This window comes from Callospermophilus lateralis, chromosome 14 (genome assembly GCF_048772815.1).
Source record: "Callospermophilus lateralis isolate mCalLat2 chromosome 14, mCalLat2.hap1, whole genome shotgun sequence".
Classification (NCBI taxonomy): domain Eukaryota; kingdom Metazoa; phylum Chordata; class Mammalia; order Rodentia; family Sciuridae; genus Callospermophilus; species Callospermophilus lateralis.
The window spans coordinates 39,647,066-39,669,197 of record NC_135318.1 but is presented as its reverse complement, the minus strand read 5'-3'; the positions used below and the strand labels follow the sequence as shown (position 1 = coordinate 39,669,197).

Below are 22,132 nucleotides of genomic sequence, written 5' to 3'. Positions count from 1 at the left end.
TCACAATTATGGTAGGATAATTAGATGAGGCCTGTGCTTATGAAAATGGAGTTCAAACAGAAGGCTAAGTCCCCAATTGACTCAAAAAAAGAAACCAATTGACTCAATAACATTGGCATTGGGTGAAGAGGTAACAGCTTAAACCAAAGCACAGATGTCCACAGAACCCTTTGAATTCTTACCTGTTGTAGGATCTAGAATTAGTTACAGACAGTTAGTCATGCATTCTATGGTAAGCACTCTATAATGGGCACTGTGCTGCTAATTTGATATACCTTATTGCATTAATACTCAAAAAATCAATATAAGGCAACAAATAGTATTTCCTTTTGATAAATAAGTGGACAGGGAGATTAAGAAACTTGCCAGTTTCAAGAATCCCATGTTTGCACCCAAGTATTATTCAATGCTGCCTATGCTATTTATTCTTATTACTTTAAGAAAAATCAAAGATTTTATTCCTGGTCCTCACCAGATCAGATGGTTCCCAGACCTTTGTTGTGCTATCACTTTTTAGTACTTTTCTTCAGATCTCTGAAGGCCATTCTGGGATCCTGTGGGTTTATAACATGTTCACAGTGATTTTATACCTTTTACTGGTTATTCTTTGTCTAGATGCCAAAGATAGTTCCTAGTCCAACTTATGTAGCCCTCCTAAACAAAAAATTGCTGTAAGAAATAGAGACTATACATCAAATGACCAAACTTCAAGCAGACCTAATACATAATTAAAGGTGGGATAGTATGAAGGTTAAGAGTGAAGGCTTGGGAGTCAGACTACCTGGGTTCCAGTCCCAGTTCAAACTCTCATTAGATGTGTTAACCTCTGGCCATATTATTTAACCTCTCTCTACTTTAGTTTCTCAATCGGTAAAATGATATACTGATAGTACTTACCTCACTGGGTATTTTGGTGTGGGGGTTCTATTTGTTTTATTTTGTTTTGTTTTTTCACTGGGTGTTTTGAAATTTGAACTATTAGTTTCAAAACATTTAGTCATTGGCAAAATCCTGTGAAGTACTTAGTATTGAGTACAAATTAGTATTGAACAAAATAGTTCAGTCTGCAATCTTACAATCACAGTAGCATTGATCTCTCTATATTAATGTGTGTAGTTAGCCCATTTATTTGCATTTTGCTTTCTACAGTTTCAGTTACCACTCAACTGTGGTCCAAAAATATTGAATGAAAAATTTCAAAAATGAGTATTAACTGTTAAGTTTTGCACCGGTTTCAGCATGTGATAAAATCTCTCACATCCTGCTTTATCTTGCTCTGAACATGAATCATTCCTTTTACACAGCATATCCACTACCTTTCCATCATTCACTTAGCATCTGTTATCAGATGGACTGCTTGTATTTAAGTGACCCTTATTCTTCTTAAAAATGCCACCCAAGTGCAAGGGAAGTGATGCTGGCAATATTATTTTATCATATTGTTAAAATTGTGCTATTTCATTAATTGCTCTATTCCATTAGTTGTTAGTCTCATACTGAGTCTAATTTTTAAATTAAATTGTATCATAGCTATAGAAAAAGCATTGCATATGGAGAGCTTGGTACTATCCATAGTTATAGGCATCCTCTTGGGGTTTTTCATATCATCTGAGGATAAAGCTGGGAAACACTAGAAATAATTTTACCTTGTCTTTGCTCTTAGATTTGGGTTCATGTACAGGAAGATAAATGTGCCCAAAGATGTTAGATTGTTTTCCTTATCCTTAGCAGAGAAGTAATTGCTGTGCCTCTTCTATCCCAAAACCTGCCCCAAACCAGAACCCTACAGAAATGTCACCAGGAAGAACATGGTTCAAGTCAAAAGAGTGGAACAGAAAGTATGTTCTGTGAAAATTTAAAGAAAGGAATGGTGTATGTCTATCAAGGCTGACTTCATAGAAGAATGAAGTGTGGGCTGAGCGCTAGGCTAGCTGGTGAACAGTCGACTCTGTAGTATCACACAGCTTGTACTCTATGAATCTCCCATCAGAGGGGGCCAGGAGGTACTGAAATCCTGTCTGTGTTTGGATTGTCTATTGCCTTCACACTCATACAGGTAATGTGCCCTGAAGAAAGAGCTGCAAGTCCCCTTTCACCAAGAACCTTGGGCTTGCCAAGCCTGTAGCCTTGGCTATAGCCATCTAGAGCGTTTTCTCTTTCTGATTCCCACAATGACCCCCAACAGTTAGGAGACCATAAAAATGACTGCTCAAACAGAGCAATTCCAAAAAAGTAATGAAACACATTAATCCCATACAACAACCACAAACCAAGACTTTCATGGGCAATCTGGAATATTTATCACCTTATCCATAAGATTCTAGGCCTACTGATAGAGCTAAGAATATTAGCTTGCCTTTTACCTGAAAAACAAAAACAACAACAAAAAAAAAAAAACGAAATTTGCCCAAGTTAGTTACACTGGGGGTCCGAATTTATTCTAGTTGAGATGAAGAAGCTGGAGATATTGGAAAAATGCCACTAGCTGATCATAGAAAAATAATTACAACCAGATTTAAAATTTTAACTCTTTTTTAATCCTTCTAAAATACGTTATATGTTAATATATTAACATATTTTAGACATTCATGAATCTTGTGCTTGATTTCCTCTTTGTTTAACCAAGTTTCACATATCTTAGCTTGTATGTTTACATTTTTATTTAAAATAGTTTTGTAAATTTTCTGTTTAAAGATATTTTTCTCAAATATTCATTTCATTAAGAATTGGAAAGCAGTGGAAACAAATGAACAACTAGAAGTGAAAAGAAAGTATCAGAAAATGGATAAAATTCAGGTCCTAAGCAACTTAGCAAGACCATGTTTAAAACTAGAATATGAAAAGGGCTGGGGATTTGTCTCGGTGGGTAAGCACCCCAGGGTTCCATCTCCATTAGCAAAAAAAGAAAATGGATAAAATTCTTTAATGTGCTGATAGTAGACATATAAAATAATTATAATAGACATATGACTTATCTGTATTCATTCCTGTCACACATTGAGATCCATAAGTGCATGCTACATCTTTTAGAAGACCCAAATCTAAAATACTCTTAATCCTTTGGTGAACCTGTGTTAAGATCTACTTTATATTTGTCCTTGTGTTGTGCTGGACCTGGTGAGGAATATAAGGAATCACACACACACACAAACAAACAAACAAACAAAAAAAAACACACTGTTATCAACCTATAATAGTCAGGTAAAACTTGGGACGAAGAATAAATGGGTTGGAGCGGTATGTTATGGGGAATACCAGATTTCCTAACATAAAATATACATTTGCGCTCACTCACGCACACACACTCTCTCTCTTTCTCAATATATGTATGAGCTAAAATGTATAGTGCTTAAATCAAGCAAGGTCCAAGTCTGAACTAGAAAGAAAAGATAGATATACGTTGATGCATATGCTCATTTAATTAGGAAGGAGGATGAACCCAAGAACAGAGGTGATTGTGGATTACAAAATAGTACCCAAATGGTCTTGCTCTCTGTGAAGAGATATTTCTGACAACTTTGTCATAATTCTAATAATTAAAGTTGTGGGTCCCTCAGGAATGTCTATGCTAAGACAGAGAAGTTTTCTTTGAGAGTATTAGGATGGTCCTCGAGTTATGGACATCATATAGTTTTCCAGTTCAAGTCCCTGGATTCTCAGGAAAATCTGAGTTGTTTCTCATCTATGATGACAAGGTGAAATTAACTGTGTCTACATAGGTAACACCATCCTCTACTCTTGTGGTCTTTCTTCTATTTATTTACATGTCCATTTTTTTCATTGGTGTATTAAGAGCAGGATTCATTGTGATATGTTCATATATGCATAGAGGATAATATGATTATACTTCTCCCAAGCCATCTTACCTCTTGAATTCCCAGTTTGCATTATTAAGACCATAATTCTCCTGATAATCTCCTGATAAATTCAATGTGTCAAAATTTTTCTTGTATTTCACCAAAGCAGTCATTGATTCCAATAGTAGACTTTAGTTTCCACTAAAGGATCCTTTAGTTTCTTTAAGGGTTCCCTATTTTCAATCATTTTCTATCTGTTCTGCCACTATTGTGATGATTTAAGGTTTTTTTATTTTTCAAGTTGGACATCTTTTCCTGTTATCAGCTACTAACCATCTGTATCATTTTCTAGTCTCTGTTATTTCATTCTCTCTGGTAACAGCCAAGACATGCACATTCTTCTCATTGCTTTCACCATGTCTTCTCCTGTCCTCAATGCTTCAATGACTTCCTAGGGTGAACTTCAGAAGGAACAGAATTTGTATGAATAAAGAGATGTAGGGTAGTGTTCAGCATTCTTCTCTGAGGTCTGATATTTTACATACTGGAATAAATTTTTTTCAGATTTTAATTGTTTTGTTTCAACACATATGCTTTTTAGAAAGTGATTTTCCTGATTTATATATTTTTTTCTGAATATTGTGTGTCTGTTTCTTGCCTTTACAATAGGAAACCTAGGATTAGACATGTTTATTTATTTTTTTTACTATATTTGTCATTTTAGTTAAATACTTTGAACTTTACTATTGTTGGTATTGAATATACCTAAAAGCTATTAACTTGATAAATGAAATACAATAATGAAATGAAATTAGAATATTTCAGTGTTTAGTCAAAACAAAACAAGAAAGTCCATTGTATTAATATGTGATGGTGTTCTTTCTATACATTTTACATTCACTTTAAGAAAGGAAATAACATGAAAAAGAAGATTTTGTGAGATAATGTACTTCAGCTGTTAATGAGCTTATGGTTCCTTTCAGATTCTCTTCTAATTCTGCAGCACTCAAGAGACCAATCTGTCAGGGTAATCAATCATCCCACATTAGATGCGGACTGGATCAGATTATAGCTTAAATCCTTTTCATTTCTAAGGGCCTGGGATTCTATGTAATCTATAAACATAATAATAACCACTGTATAATTAACAAGATGTGCCAGAAACTATCCCTGGGTGCTTTACACTCCCTATATCTTTTTCTTTTAAATAACCTTATAAATTATCCCCACACTACAGATACAGTATTACTCAGAAACATTCAGTAACATGTCTACAAGTTGATTACTGAAATTCAAATCAGGGATTTTCTTCCTTCTATAAGATCAAATAAAATTGACTCTGTCCTTCCATAAATCACAATAATTTTATATTTCAAATATTTAATAAAATAAGGGTTCAGAAATTTCAAGCTGGAAATTCTTCCTCCTAGAATTATTAAAATGAAAATTTTCATTTTTGGTGAGAAATGCATCTATTAATGATACATGTACTATAAATTTTCCCCAAATTATTTGGGCAATATAACATGCTTAAAAAGCTACTTATTCTCTATAATATATTGTTGGGATCCTTTACCATAGTCATCAAATAAAATTTCTTTCTTAAAAAATGTGGCACCTTCATGAGGCTGAAGCAGGACAATAGTGACTTCAAAGCCAGCCTCAGCAACTTAGGTAGGCTATAAGCAACTCAGCAAGACTCTGTCTCAAAATTAAATATAAAATAAGGGTTAGGGATGTGGCTCAGTGGTTAAGCACCCTTGGGTTCAAATCCTGCTATTAAAGAAAAAAAAGTCACCCTTGAAAATTACTTTGTTTTAAAGGTTTGACAAGTAAAATATGTGATATATAGTTATACATATTCATTAATGGTGGAGCTGGGATACAACCTACTCCTTCATTTTTTCCAGGCAACAGATATTTTTAGCACAATACATTGAGTAAAGAGTAAAAGAAGAAGAAAAAGGCAAAACACTTATTGCATAAATCTTTTTGGCATGACTCCATTAAATAAGTTACTATACATACACCTTCCTTTTCTTCATGTTTGTCTGTTTTTTCATTGAAACAAACTATTAATGTATTCATTTATCCAGAGCTTACATGTGATCTGTTTCCAATTGGAATGCCCAAGAACTTCTGATGGATGATTAGTCTTTTATGACTTTCTTCATCCCTAACCTTCGTATCCAAACTAGAATTGTTGCCAATGTCTACAAATAGTTGGCAGAGTGTTACTGTGTCAAATTTCATGGAGTTCACCCTTATCTAAACCTTATTGTGAAATTACTTCTGTTCTTGTACTGTACTGTGGAGAAAAGCAATCCCCACTATGGTTATCTATTTTTGCTAGCAAAAACCAGGATTTGGAGGGAATGGATTCAACAAATCTGGGTAAAAAAGGAGCACGAGGTATGCCTGAAAAGGATTCCAAAGTACAGATTCAACACAGCAAGTCATGTTAGAACGTAGGATAGTGGGAGAGATAAGCACCTGAGGGGGTGCAGTCAAGGCATTTAGTAATCCATTCAAAAATACTTAAGCCATGTGCATGCATCTAAGCAGAGATATAGTGGGAGCAAAACCAGATCCATTCCCTGCTGTCCTGGCTCTTTCAGTCTATTGGAGCATACATAGTATTTTATATACCTCCTATGGCTAAAGTGCAGGGAGTAAGCTAGAGGGGGCCAGAATGAATTTCTGGAACTAAGCTAGGAGGTGATACAGCAGTCCAGGTATTGCTGGGACTGTGACAGATATGGAGATGGAAAGACATTGGTATTAAGAGTGAAGGTCAGGTTCTCCCTGAGGGCATAAACTCTAGGAACTTCGTAAGAGAAGTCAGGAACAGACGAGGCTTGTTCATTCTCTTCTCCCACGCATTTTCCAAAGTAAAATGGAAACCAAAATGTACATTGAAATCTGGCTCTCCAGGTGAAAGTGGTGAAGTTCCTTATAATATCTTAGCAAGTATTAGGAGTCTTAAAATGATCTGAACTACATAGAACTCAGGTCTTTCATCACCTGCTGGGGCAGTCATCAATTTACTAGGAATTCACTGTCTCTGGGCATGTTCACTGGAGGCTGTCACACCTATTGCAGTCTCTCTGAGGTATACCTTGTCTAAGTTGGGCTTGGAATCAGCATCATCCCTTAGTGATAGCACCAAAAGAAAACCAGACCAGGTTAGATATGGATTCAGTTTTGAGTAGAAGATAAACATTCCGACTTAACATTAAAAGTTACTATTTTTTTTACATGACTCTTTTGCAAACCCCTCGAAACTAATTATGATCAATTAGAATCATGTGTGAGGGTATGCATGTGTGCGAGTATATTTTCTTTTAAATTCCTCAGGCAGTCCCTAAGAATAGAAATAAGTATGAATAAATATAGACTATCCTGTGGAACTTGGAATTTTGGCAATGGGCGTAATAAACCTTTTCTGGTTTCACAGTAGTTGTCTAATTGAAGAAAACTTAAGCATAGTTCCGCAAGAGCCTGTCAATTTATTTGATAATGAACATACATAGGGGTTTGTTTTATGTAGTGCGGTTTTCTTTGTTTTGCACTGAGACTTTGTACATAAATTAGCAAACTAGCACTAAGACAAAAAATTAATAATACTACACTCATCTGTGCTAAAGAAGCTACAAGAATCCACAAAGTAAATCAATGGTGATAATATATAACTCTTTTTAGTTTAAGAAAGTCATTTAAAGATATGAAGTGTAAGGTAGTTCTTTTTGCAAAGGTTGTTCTATATACACAATGGAACTACATATGCACACATATATTTTTCTGAAGTCAATTTCTTTATAATTTACCAGCAGTGCAAAAATGCACTTGGGTGGAGTTTATTTTGTAACTGTGCCAACTACCAAAATTTTGTTGCAGACCATGACGATTTGCAGCATAACCAGAAGGGAAAAAATGCACTTTTAAACTAAAATTAATATTGAAACAAGTATGTTATTGGCATTAACAGGGTACTTTATTAAAATGCAGATCCAAGAGTACTCATTTCAAGACTACTTTAGCAATTAGCAACAAATTATCATCACATCTTAACATCAAAAATCTGTGAATAAGTTCACAATATATGATCTTGAAATATCTTCAAATCATCTCTGTATTAGTTTTTGCTAGGGCTTCCATAACAAAATACCACAGTCTGGTGGCCTAAACAACAGAAATGTATTTTCTCATTGTCTGGATGCCACAAGTCCAAAATCAAGATGTCCTGGGATTCAGTTTCTTCTGAGACCTGTTTCTTGTCTTAAAGGCAGCTACCTTCTCACTGTGTTCTCATATGGTTTCCCTTGGGGCATCCACATCCCTGGTGTCTCTGTGTATCTGAACTTCCTTTTCTTATAAAAATAACAGTTAGATAGGATTAGGGACCACCTTCATGTTTCAGTTTAATTTAATCACCTCCTTTATTTATAAGACCCATCTCCCAATAAAGTCACATGTAAAATATTGGGTTCACCATATGGGTTTTTCTTGGGGCTACAATTCAGCTCATTATCAGTCTCCATGTACTTGATGTGTTCTTATGTGAAGGACACCAACAAAGTGTTCATTTTCACTAAAATCAAAATTAAAAGACTTTAGAAACAATCTTATAGGAAGTGTATTAGGTCCAAGATTTCTGCTTCCATTAATTTATTGCTATCCTTGGATTTGACATAACCCTACCCAGATGTGCTGGGTTATAAGAAAGAGCCATCCACTTTTGCAAAGGTTGTTCTATATAAGCACTTACATATTCTTATGTGAGTGAATCAATTCCAATTGTCCTTACTGTTGAAGATTAGCTCAAACTTGTTAGGATGTGTATATACTTTTGCTTTTTTGGACAATCTGTTTTTTTGTTCAGGGTTCCACCAAAAGTCACAGATAGCTTAAGTTTAAGAGGAAATCCTGAGGGCAGTAGAGAAATTCACAGGTTTTTTTTTTTTTTTTTTTCCACAGTTTTGTCCTGTAATGAACCATTTCTCCTCTGTTCCTACTGTATTCTTCAGGATGCCTGAGTCTCAGTTGATGATGTTCACCCTGGCTGGGAGTTACAATGGGCCACCCATGGATAGGTTTTCACGTCTGCCTTGCCAGACTTGATAGGATAGGCACTCTCTTGAGGAGGTCTTCTGAACCAGAAATAGCCCCCAAAGTACATTTCCCATGATCACAGGTGTTTGAGAAATTCAAGAAAAGGTTTACATTAATGAATGAAGACAAAGAGTAGCCATTAACACCAAGTCTTTAGACTCCCTCTTGAATTTTTTACTCTTATCTATTTAGTGCTAAAAATTTTTAAATGAAAAGGAGATAAACCCTTTCTTTATTCTACATCATAAGATACCTCCTCATCCTCTTAACTACTTTTCAAAAAACTAAAATTTTCTATATTCTAACCTCTGTCTGCCTTTCTCCTCTTGAGATAGCTGTCAGAGCCCTGACATGCTTCAGTGGGTGGGTAGAAAGAATCCAGAGAAACGTCTGGGTGGTGAGAGGTATATATCTGTATAGTGGAAAGAAGAAAGAAGACAAGCTTACAACATGAAACAGATCAGAAAAATGTAATGGCTTAATTATAAAGGTCTCATTGATGACGACTGAAAGTCTTCATAAAATTGTCAAAGCACTATAACTATAAAACTATAGTTTTATTTGAAAAGAAGAGGAAAAAAAAAGAACATGCCAAGTCAAAGATCTTACTGCCTTTGAAAGATTTTTGCCAAGTTAGACACATTTATGATATTTTGTTTTTAATGCCTCCCAAATTAATTCCCTCATGAAAGCCCACAAACACCACATCTTAATAGGATGGCTTAATGCTTATCTTTATATCCACGCTGTCCAAAACCCCAAACCATAGATGATTAGCCTTGAGGTGACTTCAGAAGCCATCTAGTACACCAAACTCATTTCACAGGTGACAAGACTGCCTTGCTGAGATCCCATGGTAGCCACTTCTGTTCACAGATTCTGTGGCCCTTTCCCACTACAGTGTCATGGAAGGAAGAGTTGAAGGCATTCTATTTGAATTGGATGCCTTGGAAGCACCAATATATTAGATTTCACACTGATGACTAACATATTCTTATCCTGGGAGAAGGTTTTGCCACCCAGAACATAAGGTGGCTCTCTGAATTCCATTTTCCCTTGGGGTAGGTATCTTGGGCCTTTTCTTCTTTGTGATCTCTACCAGTTAGCGACCCCCTTTCATTGGTTCCCATTGGCTCTTTTGAGAGCTTAGCCAAGAATAAACTCTGAGAAGGAAGTTGATACTGCTTGCAGGGATGTGAAGTGATTTTGATGAAGCACCTCTGGGGTCAGGGATATCATGTAGAATAAGACTAGTTCCCCGGACTTTATTCATCCTAGGAAAAATTATATAGATTTACTTTCCATCTTTCTTTATACTTACCTCAGCACCCTTCCTGTGATCAGGTGGGAGACAATTATTTTCTGTAAAATATACATTCTTTGATATGTTACATAAGGCAAGTTATCTATGATAATAAGAGTGGCACAACCACAATAACACAGCTAATATGTTCTGAGTGCATATTATGTGGCAGGAACCATGCTGGGAGCTTTACATAGATTATGTCAATATAGTTACAAATACCTGTTTACAGATGAGAAAACTGAAGTTCAAAGACATTGTGTTCTAGAGACATTGTGACCCAGCCAGTTAATAGTGAAGCTGAGATTTGAACCCAAGAATTAGAGCTTAGTATCTTGTTCATCAAAGGTTTGCTTTCCATTGTGAATTGGACCTCATGTGAACTTATTTCGAAAAAATAATTGCTGGCAGTTATTTTAGGAATTTAAATTCAAATCTGTAGTCTTCAATTTGTTTACAAAAGAAAAAAATAATTATTTTATTTAAAAGATTTTACATTTTATAAAATTGAAGGGGGCTTGCAATGATCCAACAACTGTATCTCAGGCAATCTTTTACACTTAACAAAACACTTAATCCTAAGTAATTTGTGCACAGTTGACAAATCCCATCTTTCTGATTGAAAAAAAATAAAGAAGAAGAACTTTCTGCATTCCAATTACAAGAAAGATTGAAAGCCATTTGAAAATGAGATTAGAATGCCATACTTACTATACTTGTCTTCCTTCACTGGAGAATAATGAACTTTCTCAGTACCAGTTATGTGCCATATCAGACTATGTGAGGTATTCCCATATTTTCTCTTCCAAAGTCCAGTCTATTAAAAATAGATTAAGAGTTCAGGTTGGTATGAGTGGTAGAAATTCCAGCTATACCAAATAAGTTTAGGATTTTTAGAAATCAAGAGCTAGGAAAAGATGCCTTAGAGAATAGATTTGTAGGTTCTAATTAGGGTAGATAAGCTTAAATGTGATGACATTATGATTTAGAATATGCTCAAGATTCTCATATCTGGGAAAATGGCAGATACCATTTGTACGGTAACGTGGGGATGCTCTTACATTTCATTTTTTAAATTCTCACTATTTGTGATATCTATCAGTGGCCCTGTCTGTTTTTGTGACCGTTAAACCATTTTTTTTTTAATGCTACACAGCTAGCACAATAGAACTCTTTAGTATGCATGATGACAGAGTATGACCTTTATCAGGATGGGTTTTGTATTTGGTTATCTACTTGTTCCTCTTGCTTTTCATTTCTTGCTCCTGGTTTTTGATATGATATTTCAGTCTCTGTATGGGGAAATCAAGAGCATGTAAAAGCCAGGGAAGAAAGTATGAATTGCTATTCATTCCATGTAGGCAATGAGATCCAAGATGAGTGAGGCTACCTTTATTATTAATTAATCTGAGGAAACAATATCAACTGCAGTTTTTGAATATAAGTAGCTAATAGGACCAACTGCTTATATAAATCTTTATATAAAGGAGCACTAAATATCTTAATATAGATCCACATTAAAGAGGGAAGTGAAGGGAGAAATTTCTCAATCCAGTTAGACATGCACTAAGCTTATTATAATTTCTTCCCCAAAGCATCATTGAACTCTGCAGTAGGCAGCCTGTGGCCTGCCATGCCCCACATCACAGCAGTCTCACATGAAGATATTGTTTAACTGGATACAAAGGCCTGCTGTTTCACAGGAGGGGCTGGGATGTCATCTGAAGCATTACTCACAGAGCAATGCCCTACTTGAGCAGTGTGTGTTCTCCACAGCTGTAGAAAGCTGACTGACAGGGTTGCAGTATTGCATTAAGACACTACACTTAAATTTCCAGACAATGATTGTGTATCTTTTTAAGGAAGCATTGGGAACAAAGTTGAAATATGTATTCATACAGTATTCATACTATTAAAGTTTGAAAAAAGATCAACCATAATTCCTCCATTCTAACACAAATATTTTCATTTTTACATATTGCCTTCAAATTCTTGCCAATTTGCATTATATTTTACATAGTAGCTTCAACGTTGGATCTACTACTTCTTTAGATCTCATGGCATAACTATTAGAGTCATTATTCATATTTTAATTATTTTTGAGACTATATTTTACTGGAGAGTATATTTAAGAAACAGATTTAAGAAATATCTTTATGAAGCTAAACTAACCTTTTGGAGATTGATATCCACAGGATAACACATTTTTATCATTATTATTTCAATAAAATTTAGATTTTTTGTGATCTGGATGAAATCCCTGTGTTCAAGCACAATTTCTTTGTTCTGATCCATTTCCTCTCTGAATATCTGTGGCAACTGCTGTTCACACGGTGAACTTGTATCCTTTTGACAAGTTATCTATTATTTTGAACTTTGACCTACATCTGTTTTTGTTTAACTTTCTTCACTTTGCCCCTTGACTTCCCAGCTTGTGTACCCTTCGACAGTAGGAGCCACACAATACATTGATGTTTGCCTGACATAACAACTTGCAGAGTACACAGTCAATGCTTATGTATTGATCTCATTGAGCCAAATTGCTTTCCTAACATCTAACTCAACTAAACTAAAGAAATAGAGGTTTAATTATTGGAACAAAAGAAGAAGGAAGGTGGTCTTTTGGGAACATGAGCTATGTCTAGGGGTAATAAATGTAAATGCACACATCAGATTATTAAGTGGTATGAGGCCTCAGGGTTCCTGGAAATGGATAAAGGGAGAAACAAAGAGATGAGTAAAAAGAAGAAAGGAGGAAATGAGATGTCCAAGCTAAATTTATTTTAACATGTTGCAAAGTTTTCTCTCTTCTCTCACAAGCCCAAAGTGCAGTGGTCTTTTGAACCTCCCTCCTTTTCCAATTTGTCTCTTGAGAGGGTCAGCTTTAAAAAAATAAAAATAAAAATAAAAAAAGAACTTTGTAGATTATTATACTTGGGACATGTTTTATATGTTAGGGGTAAAGACAAGAAATGCCAGGAACATTTTATGTCTCAAGTGGCTCTGCATGGCAAGGTTTCATTATAAAAGGAAGATAATGAAATTCTGCTTCTTGCTGGGTTTTCAACTGTAATTGGTCTTTGATCACTTTACTTACCTCTGCTTCACCATCTGAATCTATAAAATGGAAATGATAAAAAATAGCCTCCTGATGAAATCGCCAAGGGTGTGGAGAAGGTTACTGATTTCATGTGTCCACAGCGATAATCTCACTCCACACTTTATAAAGCAGGACATTAATAAATGATATTAGGGCATCTTCCATCATATAGCAAAGGGCAAGGAAAACTAAGGAGATGTTGGGCTTTTATGACCCAGGCTGTTATAAGACATTGCTGCAACAACCATCCATGAAACAGCTTTGGATTTAGATATATCCAGGTTCAAAAGGTTCCTCCTATTATGAACATCACAACTGGATTTTCCAGGAAGCAAGAAACTTAGTTGCAAGCTAACTGACTGCCCTAGCCCTATTGTCAGAAAAGAAGCACCTTTAGCCTCTGGTAGTGTGTGTTCATCATTCAATGCAGATTTTCAAGTCCAGAAGACAATCCAAGTCCCTTGCTGCTATGTATCAGCCTAAATTGGGCATATTCCAGAAGTTCCCTGCCTTCACATTATAAAGACTAGAAGATCTGTAACTTTTGCCAATGAGTCCCAACTTTGTATCCTGTTGGCCTTAAAGAAAAGCTGTTTTCCTCATAGGCCATTGATATGTTATTGATGGAGTTTGGAAGCAGGTGCTTCTTGGAGAGTCTACATGTCGATTCACCTTAAAGAAATCACTACTGAAATGAGTCTAGGTAGGCATAGTCTTGGCAATGATATATGTGTCTGAAGACTCATTGAGTCTGAGACTATCTCTGTCATATGCAGTTTATTGGCGAATTTAAGCACTTTCAGAAGTTCTTCTCTGACCAAATCAACCATCAGCTCTGTATGTAATTAGGGAACAAAAATAGATCACAAATGGTATTAATTTTTTGGCTGAAGTATATGTATGTTAGTAGAGCCGACATAGTTATATATCATTGGTTTGTATTTAAGCACAAAAGGTTTTATTTAAGACACATACACTATTGTTTACCTTAATGGCAAAATCATCACTGATCCAAAAAAAGATTGAGTCCTAGTTAATAGATGCTAGCAACCTTACTGTTTTATGGATCTTTTCTTTTTTATGGTTCTGGGAACAGACCCCAATGCCTCAGTGCTAGCACTGAGCTATACCCCAAGACATGCTTTATGAATTTTGGAACAACAAATATGACTGTATTACCATGCAATAAATACTTCAAATGGGTTTAGCTTTCACTTAGGAATTTATTATCAAGCAGGCATAATGTCCCCCAAATTGTGTTATATACAAGGTATATAGCAGCAAACAGAATAGACATGGTTTCTGCCCCCAAGGAATCTACAGATAGTTTAGAATCAATTAACTTATTTTATCATGATTATAGACATTCTTCCTAAGTGTTATAAGAATGCCTAATGGAAGGATGTAAGATAATTTAATGGAGGGGGAGAGGAAACAGGAATGATCCTTGAGAAACAGGTATAGTTAATATTTAAATGAAAATAGGTTAGCTGGACTCAGGGATGTGGGTATGTATGAGAGAGAGAGAGAGAGAGAGAGAGAGAGAAAAGAGAGGAAAGGAGAAGGAGGAGAGGGAGATGGGAGTGGGCAGGAATACACAGGGATATAGGAAACCTGGAAGGCAATTAGAATGACATGTTCAAAGTGAATTGGCTTAGATAAAGAAATTGAAAAAGATATGGAATGTCTAGAATTTAAAGAGTTAGAAGTTCTTAAAATGAAACTAAAGAATTAGGCAGAAGCCAAATAGATGTATGTACTTGTTATTTACAAATCTTAATGATGTAGAAATAAAGTAATACATAGAATAAATGTTTTCATTGAAATAGTTAGGTTTGTTTTTCAAGAGTTTGTTCTTCAAGTGTCAATGATGTTTAAAATACACTTTTGTGGAACATTCCAGCTAAGTTAGGCATTACTCTATTTGGTACATATAAAAACCACACATAGAACATTTAGATAAAAATTATTTGATAATGTTCCTTTTAATGTTAGAATGATTTTACAAAACTATGTTAAATTTTTACATTGTCTTATGGACCTGGGCATATATTAATATCATATTACTATGGGCAGAGAGTGAAGACATCCCCTGTGTCAAAAATATATACTGTTCTAATTCACAATCAAAACATCTAAAAACAGACTCCTAATCTTCTCTTGAAGTATGCATAGCTTTTAGAACTCTTTCATTTTCTTTCCTAGTATTTAAAAACTCAGGAAACAAAGAGTCCAAAAGAAGCAAGTATATTTTTGTTGTTGGTTTTTTTTAATTTACTTTCATATTTTCTCGATACAAATATTTGGCTCATAGCATTGCCGTTATTTTTTTCCAAGGATATTACTGTGTCATATCAAAAACTGACATTTTTATTTCCAACAGAAATTGCACAGCAAGGGTGAAGATAAAGATGGGTGGAGAAAACTATATGTCAGTGATGTTCCTATACTTTATCTCTACTGGCCAAAAGGTGTACAATTACGATTAAAATTTTGCTTCTTTTTGTTCTGAGTTCCACCATGAAATTTAACCCTAAGTCGAGTATATGAGTTTTATTGGTCCTTGATGTTTACCTTGATCCTTTGAAATTAACTTTTGTTTCCTTGGAGTTGACTGATTCCTATAAAACTAATACAATAAAATGTGACCAAGTATTTTTGGTGAGATTGTGTCTAAGAGAGTTTGAGGTGCTATGACAAAATACCATAAAGTGAGTGGCTTATAAACAACAGAAATTTATTTCTCATAGTTAGGGAAGACATCCTAGATCAAGGCACCAATAGCTTCCTTGTCTGATGAGGGATGCCTCCTAGATCATAAATGACCATCTCTTCACTATGTCCTCACACAGTGAAAGGGACAGGGGTGATTTACGTGGCCTCATTTTAAAGGCAATAATCCCATTCACAAGGGCTCTGTTTTATGACTTAAGTATCTCCAAATATTATCACATTGGGAATTAGTTTCCAACAATACAAGTTTGAAGGGGATATAAATATTAGGTCTTTTTTATAGGAGAGACAATGAAATTATCTAGGATTTAATCAAAAAAGTATCATATTCCAAGTATAACTAATCAGGTTTTCCTTTTATTCTTTACCCCTGGGACCTTGTGTGAAGTATCCATTACATTCAGTACTTTTACTTGAAAGGCCATCCAATTGAGGTTTATTCCTATCAATTTGTTGAGTTAACATTACTATGGGCAAAGGGAGGATGCTTTCCTCCTGTCAAAAATATATAATCCTTCAGCAATTCAAAATAAAATAACACCAACCTTTACATGCAGTTTCATTGCTTCAAATTTACTTCAATAGAGATACGTTTGTTATTGGTGATGTTTTCAGTGAAGATACTATAGTGGCACCCCCTTCTTCACCAATGCAAGTTAATTAAGCTTCTGCAGAGACCCTCATCTAAAATTGTTGTTAAGAGAATATCAGCAAAGATTTTCTGCAAAAAAAAAAAAAAAAAAAAAAAAAAACTCAGTGTGATTACAATTCCCTATTTCCTGTTACTCTGTCTTGCAAAAGCTAAGTTTAACCATGGACTTGATGATGTTGCTCCTGCTTTTGTGGTAAAATGTGTAAAACCTCTGACTGTTCTAAAAAATGAGACAAAAAGCACTTTCTGATAACTCAAAAAATTACTTTTATGTAGACTCCTACAAAAATGTAAACTCCCAATCTCCCCTCCCCCCCCCCCCCCCCCCCCGGCCACACACACACATTGGGTATAAAATACAAAGAGTTTCTAGAATAATTGTCCAGAGGAGGAAATTTCAGGCACAAGCCACACTCTGGACTGGTCCAGTTGCAGCCAATAAACCTTCTTCCTGCTAATTCCGTGGGTGGCTAGCCTCATCAGTCCTACATCAGTACCAATAAACAGAACCCAAACAAAACTAACTGGAGGAGACAAAAAGAAATTGCCACCCTGCTATTATCAGGGAAAAGAAAGTATGAGAATAAATTGCTATCTTTTAACTATTCAAGGAGGCCCGTTTTCATAAGTATAAACTATGGGCTCAACTAATTGCCATAGTTGAGTGTTTTGGGTAGTTTTTAAAGTTATATATAACATTATGATACATTTTTGACATAATCATAAAAGCATAATTTGCTCTAATTTGAGTTTTACAATTTAAAAAATTCTTGGATCCTCTTAAAAATCCAAAATAAATAGATCATTTAGAAGTGGTTAACTCTTGCATTATGCTTTCTTCTGATTTAGAATAATTGAAGATGAAAAGGTCTTCTCCCAAAGATGTACCTTGGGTTTTGTTTGAATTCTCAGGCACATTCTATTTGTTCTTAATCTTACCTGTCAGTTCAAGCCTGCTTTTTTGACTATCCAAAGAAATTTTATGGAATGTTCTTACACCCTAGCATGTTTGGTAGTAGATTCCAAACCTTTCAATAAATAAATAATCAATAAAAATTTTACTTGCCTTTGACCACTTCCAATGAAATGGGATGTATTATGTCCTTATATTGCAATGTAGAGTACGGATTATATTGCATTATAGACTAGATTAAATATAATTATCAGAGCATACAAAATGTTGGATTGTATTTTATAAGTAAATATTACCACCCATTTGAGAAATTGCATAAAGAAATATGCTTTAATTACCACCTTCAACATGCAACTTTCTAAAGAAAATCATCTAATGAAGGCAAAAATATAGGCCTTGTTCTGTAGAATAGGACAATTTGAACTATCTTTTAGTGGTGACTTGGGAATCATCTTTTAAAAGAGTATTGTTCGTCAGGTGTTGTGGCACATGCCTGTTGCATTCCCAGCTGCTCAGAAGTCTGAGGCAGGAAGATCACTTACTCCTAGGAGTTCAAGACCAACTCAGTGCACGTAAGAACCCATCTCAGAAGTAAAAACTAATACAAAACAAATAGCAGCATTGTCAGTTTTTTCTGTTTAGCTGACTCTTCATTTGGTTAACAGTATATTTGTGAATAATTTAGCCCTAAAAATAGTTTTTTCATTCAAGTAGAAGTACAAAGAATTTAGAGAATAAAATAGTTATATATGGAATTGAAGTAGACATTATTTGATTTTCCACCCATTTACCCCTATTACCCTGATAAAGAGTAAAGTCTGTCCTTCGATTTACAAATCAAATTGTTACACTAAAAAAAAAAAAAAATGATGCTCTTTGAAATAGCAGGCATTTGACATTCATGGATTATGGAGTATATGACCCCCTTTTTGGTTACCTTTCTTATATATATATTATCACATATTTTTCTCATCTGTCTCTCCGACCCAATCTGTTTTCTAAATCTCTTTGTCATTGTCATTGTTGTTAGATGACCTCCGTTACTCATTGAAAATGCAGTGTTTATGCTTTTTTTTTAGTTGAGTCTCATCGGTGATCTTCAAAAATACTACTGACTTAAAAAACACCGTATCAATTATATTAATTCTTCTGTTAGTGCCAAAGATATGAGGCACATTTTATGTATGTGTGTGTATGTATTCATGTATTATAGATGTCCTTTCTCAAAGTCATTCAAAAAGAATATGTGAAGTTTTCATCTTCCTCCAACTTATTTAGGACTCCCCGCCACAACATTTTCCTACTCTTAATATCAATGATTGCATCTTTTGTGACCTGGGGAAGATGTGAAACAAATAATGAATTCATTGGATTTTTAATTCAATGGAAATATACTAAAGAAATGAAATTGCATTTGAAATTTGTGGTCTTTCCTTTGGAAAGTATAAAGGAAAGTTTAACTATGTGGTTCATTTTCTGGACACTAGTATTTGATTTTGTTTTCTTTTGAATATTATCAGACTGTAGGGGTGTCTTCTTGGTGCCATAGAAACTATAAGAACTGAGAACAAGATTCCCTTCTCTAGTTTATTCTATAGATATATCATAGAGATTTGTGCGCAAGCTTTGGAGATACAACATACATGATACACAATATTTGGTCTCACAAAGCCTTGGACTTTAAAAAAAACCTGTTTATCAAATATGCAATTATGAGGTCAGTGCTTATTTCTAAAAGGGATGACTCAGGAGATGTGAAAGTATATTGTCAGCTGTCCTAACTCAAAGACAAAAGGGAACACTCCCTGAATAAATAATGTTTCCACCAAGAAGATTCTATCAATGAGAGAGGGATGGCTAAGGAAAAAATTAGATGGGGTAAGAGCTAGGAAGAGTATCTTAGATAAAAGAAGCTACAAGTGAAAAGACCCAGAGAACAGAAAGAAGAGCTTTAAAAATCATTGAGGAAATCTTTAACCCTTTTAACCATAGGGTTAAAAATAGGAGAGCAAATCAATGATGGCCATGAGATGGGGCAGTAGAGGTAGGAGGGGACCACATTGTGGATGTGCTCATGTACCTCATTGGAGGTCTAGATTTTATCCTGAAGGCAATGGGGAGGGTTATGCTAGTGGCATGATTCAAGAGTGGCTGATATGTGGAGGATGAGTGGGAGTGAGTGCTGAGATACAGGGAGGCCTCTGAAAGTCTATAATAGTGATTGGACAGTAGGGATTTGCTAACTAGATGGGAGGGTTTCTGAAGTAATATGGGCTGCTCCTGATGACATGAACAGCCTAGCATGAAACACAGCTCAAGGTTCCACTTGATTGTGAACTTGTAGTCTCAGTTAGTATGATTATCGAGTGACAAACAAGTCCCTGGAGCAAAAGAGATGTGCTTTTGGGAAATACTTCATGTTTCCTTTTCAAATTATGCATGTAAAACATTTATTATACAAATCACTATAAGACAAAAAACACACAACTCAATATTCACACTGCCCCATGGTAATCAACATTAAATTTTAGTGTATTTTAAAAGTACACATTTATGCAAACACAGAAAAGAGAGCACCAACTGTGTGAACATTTTAAAAATGCAGGTATATTTAGAATTTTATACTATTTGTATCATTTACAAAAAAATTATTCACTTACCAAAAATATATTTCCACACTATTAAAAAACCATTTTGCAACATTTTAATGATTGCATGATGCAAAGAAATATTTTTAGTGCTTTCCTGAAATGTATGATTATTTCAATTGTAATAATTACATTTTAAATTAAATATTAATGTATGAAATATTTTCAATCATATAGACATTCTATTGGCAAACAGATAAAGTCAAAAAGATAGTTTTCTAGTCTTCTAAAAATGTTTGGCAAATATTGGGGTAGGTTTACTGTGGTAAGTATAGTACATTATAAGGTTAGTGCAAGAAATTGAAAACACTTGGAAATTGTTCTAAATTTGAGAAAAGAAACATACCTGTTATCTTTCCTACAACAATGTTCCAGTATTTTTATGTAGGTAGTACTGTTATTTAAGGTTTCTCTCCTCCCCTTATACCTCATCTGAGCTGTTGCCAAAATATATTAGCTCAAAATTCTGTTAAATTTTATGGAACAGAAAAACTTTTCTTGCAATATCCACAATTGAGCACTGGGAGGGCAGTCCAGCTTCTTCCTAAGTGCTTTATAGATCAAGAAAACACTCATCTATTTGCAAGCATTATTCAAGGTCAATTTAAACAGAGTTTCTTGCAGACAATTTTTTATTCAAAGAAGCAAAACTCTCAATTAGTTTAGATCTATGAATAGGAGCCATTGTTTACTGCCTGTTATTTGTACCGTAAGCTCTTATGTCTTTTTTAGAATAACTTAATAAAAAACAGATATTTGAGTCTATAAAAGCATATACATATTTTTTTGAATCTTATATGCTTCAACATGTTAAACTTTAAATGAAACTGAAGGACACTCAAACAAAGTCACTTTTGTCAAAGCCTTTTCCTAAAACACATTTGGATGATGCAAGATGTAATCTCTTGTGATGTCCAAGTGATTGATAAACCAATTTATGTGGAATACACAAGAACTGTTTGGACTTTGTGGTTTTCTTAAATGAGATGAATAAGAAAATTTGTTTTCTGAATAGGAACTAAAGTATGCTAGGCCTATTTTAGATGCTTCAGTGTGCCAAAGATGGTATTAAGTTTGGTGTTCATAAATTACTAATCTGGAATAAGAGGTTGAATGTATTTTGAAAACTTAAACCTGTTTCACCTGAACATGTTTAACTAGTTAATAAGAAACATCAAAAAGAAAAAACCCTGAGGTCAATGGTCATTTTTTGTAAAGCTATTATATGCTGTTTAAATTGCTTGTTCGGGTCTGTCTATAACATAAGTTTAATAACCTAGCTCAAATGCAGATTTCTAATTTTCAATTAACATAGGAATAATTTTGTTTGCTAAAATAAAATAAATGAATGAATGACAAGTCTGAAACATGAAATGTTCTAGGTAGAACTTTTTAAAATTCCAAATTTCAAAAAATCATGTGGCAACTGTATAGCTCAAGCTTTAAGTATTAACTTTTAACCTTTGACCTTACAGATTTTAACCAATGAAATGTCTCTTTAAACTTTAAAGGAAACAATGATAACGAGCGCCTGGCGATTGCTAGACAGCGAATTCCATATCGACTTGGTCGAGTAGTTGATGAATGGCTACTCGACAAAGGTAAAAAACATTGATTAAAACTTCAAATAAAAAAATAATTTGAACATAACCAAGTAGTACTTCATTGTAACACTAATAAACATAAAATAAATTTTCCGTAAAACTAAATTAAAAACAAATTTAAAACAGTTAAATGTAGATAGTAATATTTGCATACCTTGTATAATAATTTCTATACATTTTTAGACGTACCAGCTGTTTAATAATCTTACCCAGTTAACTTAAGGTTAAAGGGACTGTTAAATATAATCCACTAACTCAATCTATGAAGGT

At 34.5% G+C, this 22,132-nt stretch overlaps 1 protein-coding gene across 37 annotated transcripts in view; it reads left to right on the top strand.

Moving 5' to 3' along the window:
• Nrxn1 (neurexin 1) overlaps positions 1 to 22,132 on the top strand; it is a 1,060,252-nt gene that overhangs the window by 914,550 nt on the left and 123,570 nt on the right. For 24 of the 37 annotated variants that reach the window (XM_076833726.2, XM_076833737.2, XM_076833731.2 and 21 more), the window contains one exon: positions 21,770 to 21,859. The exons of the other annotated variants lie outside the window; for them this stretch is intronic. In XM_076833726.2, coding sequence (XP_076689841.2) covers positions 21,770 to 21,859 — 90 coding nt within the window. The remainder of the gene's footprint in view (positions 1 to 21,769; positions 21,860 to 22,132) is intronic. 37 annotated transcript variants of the gene reach the window in all.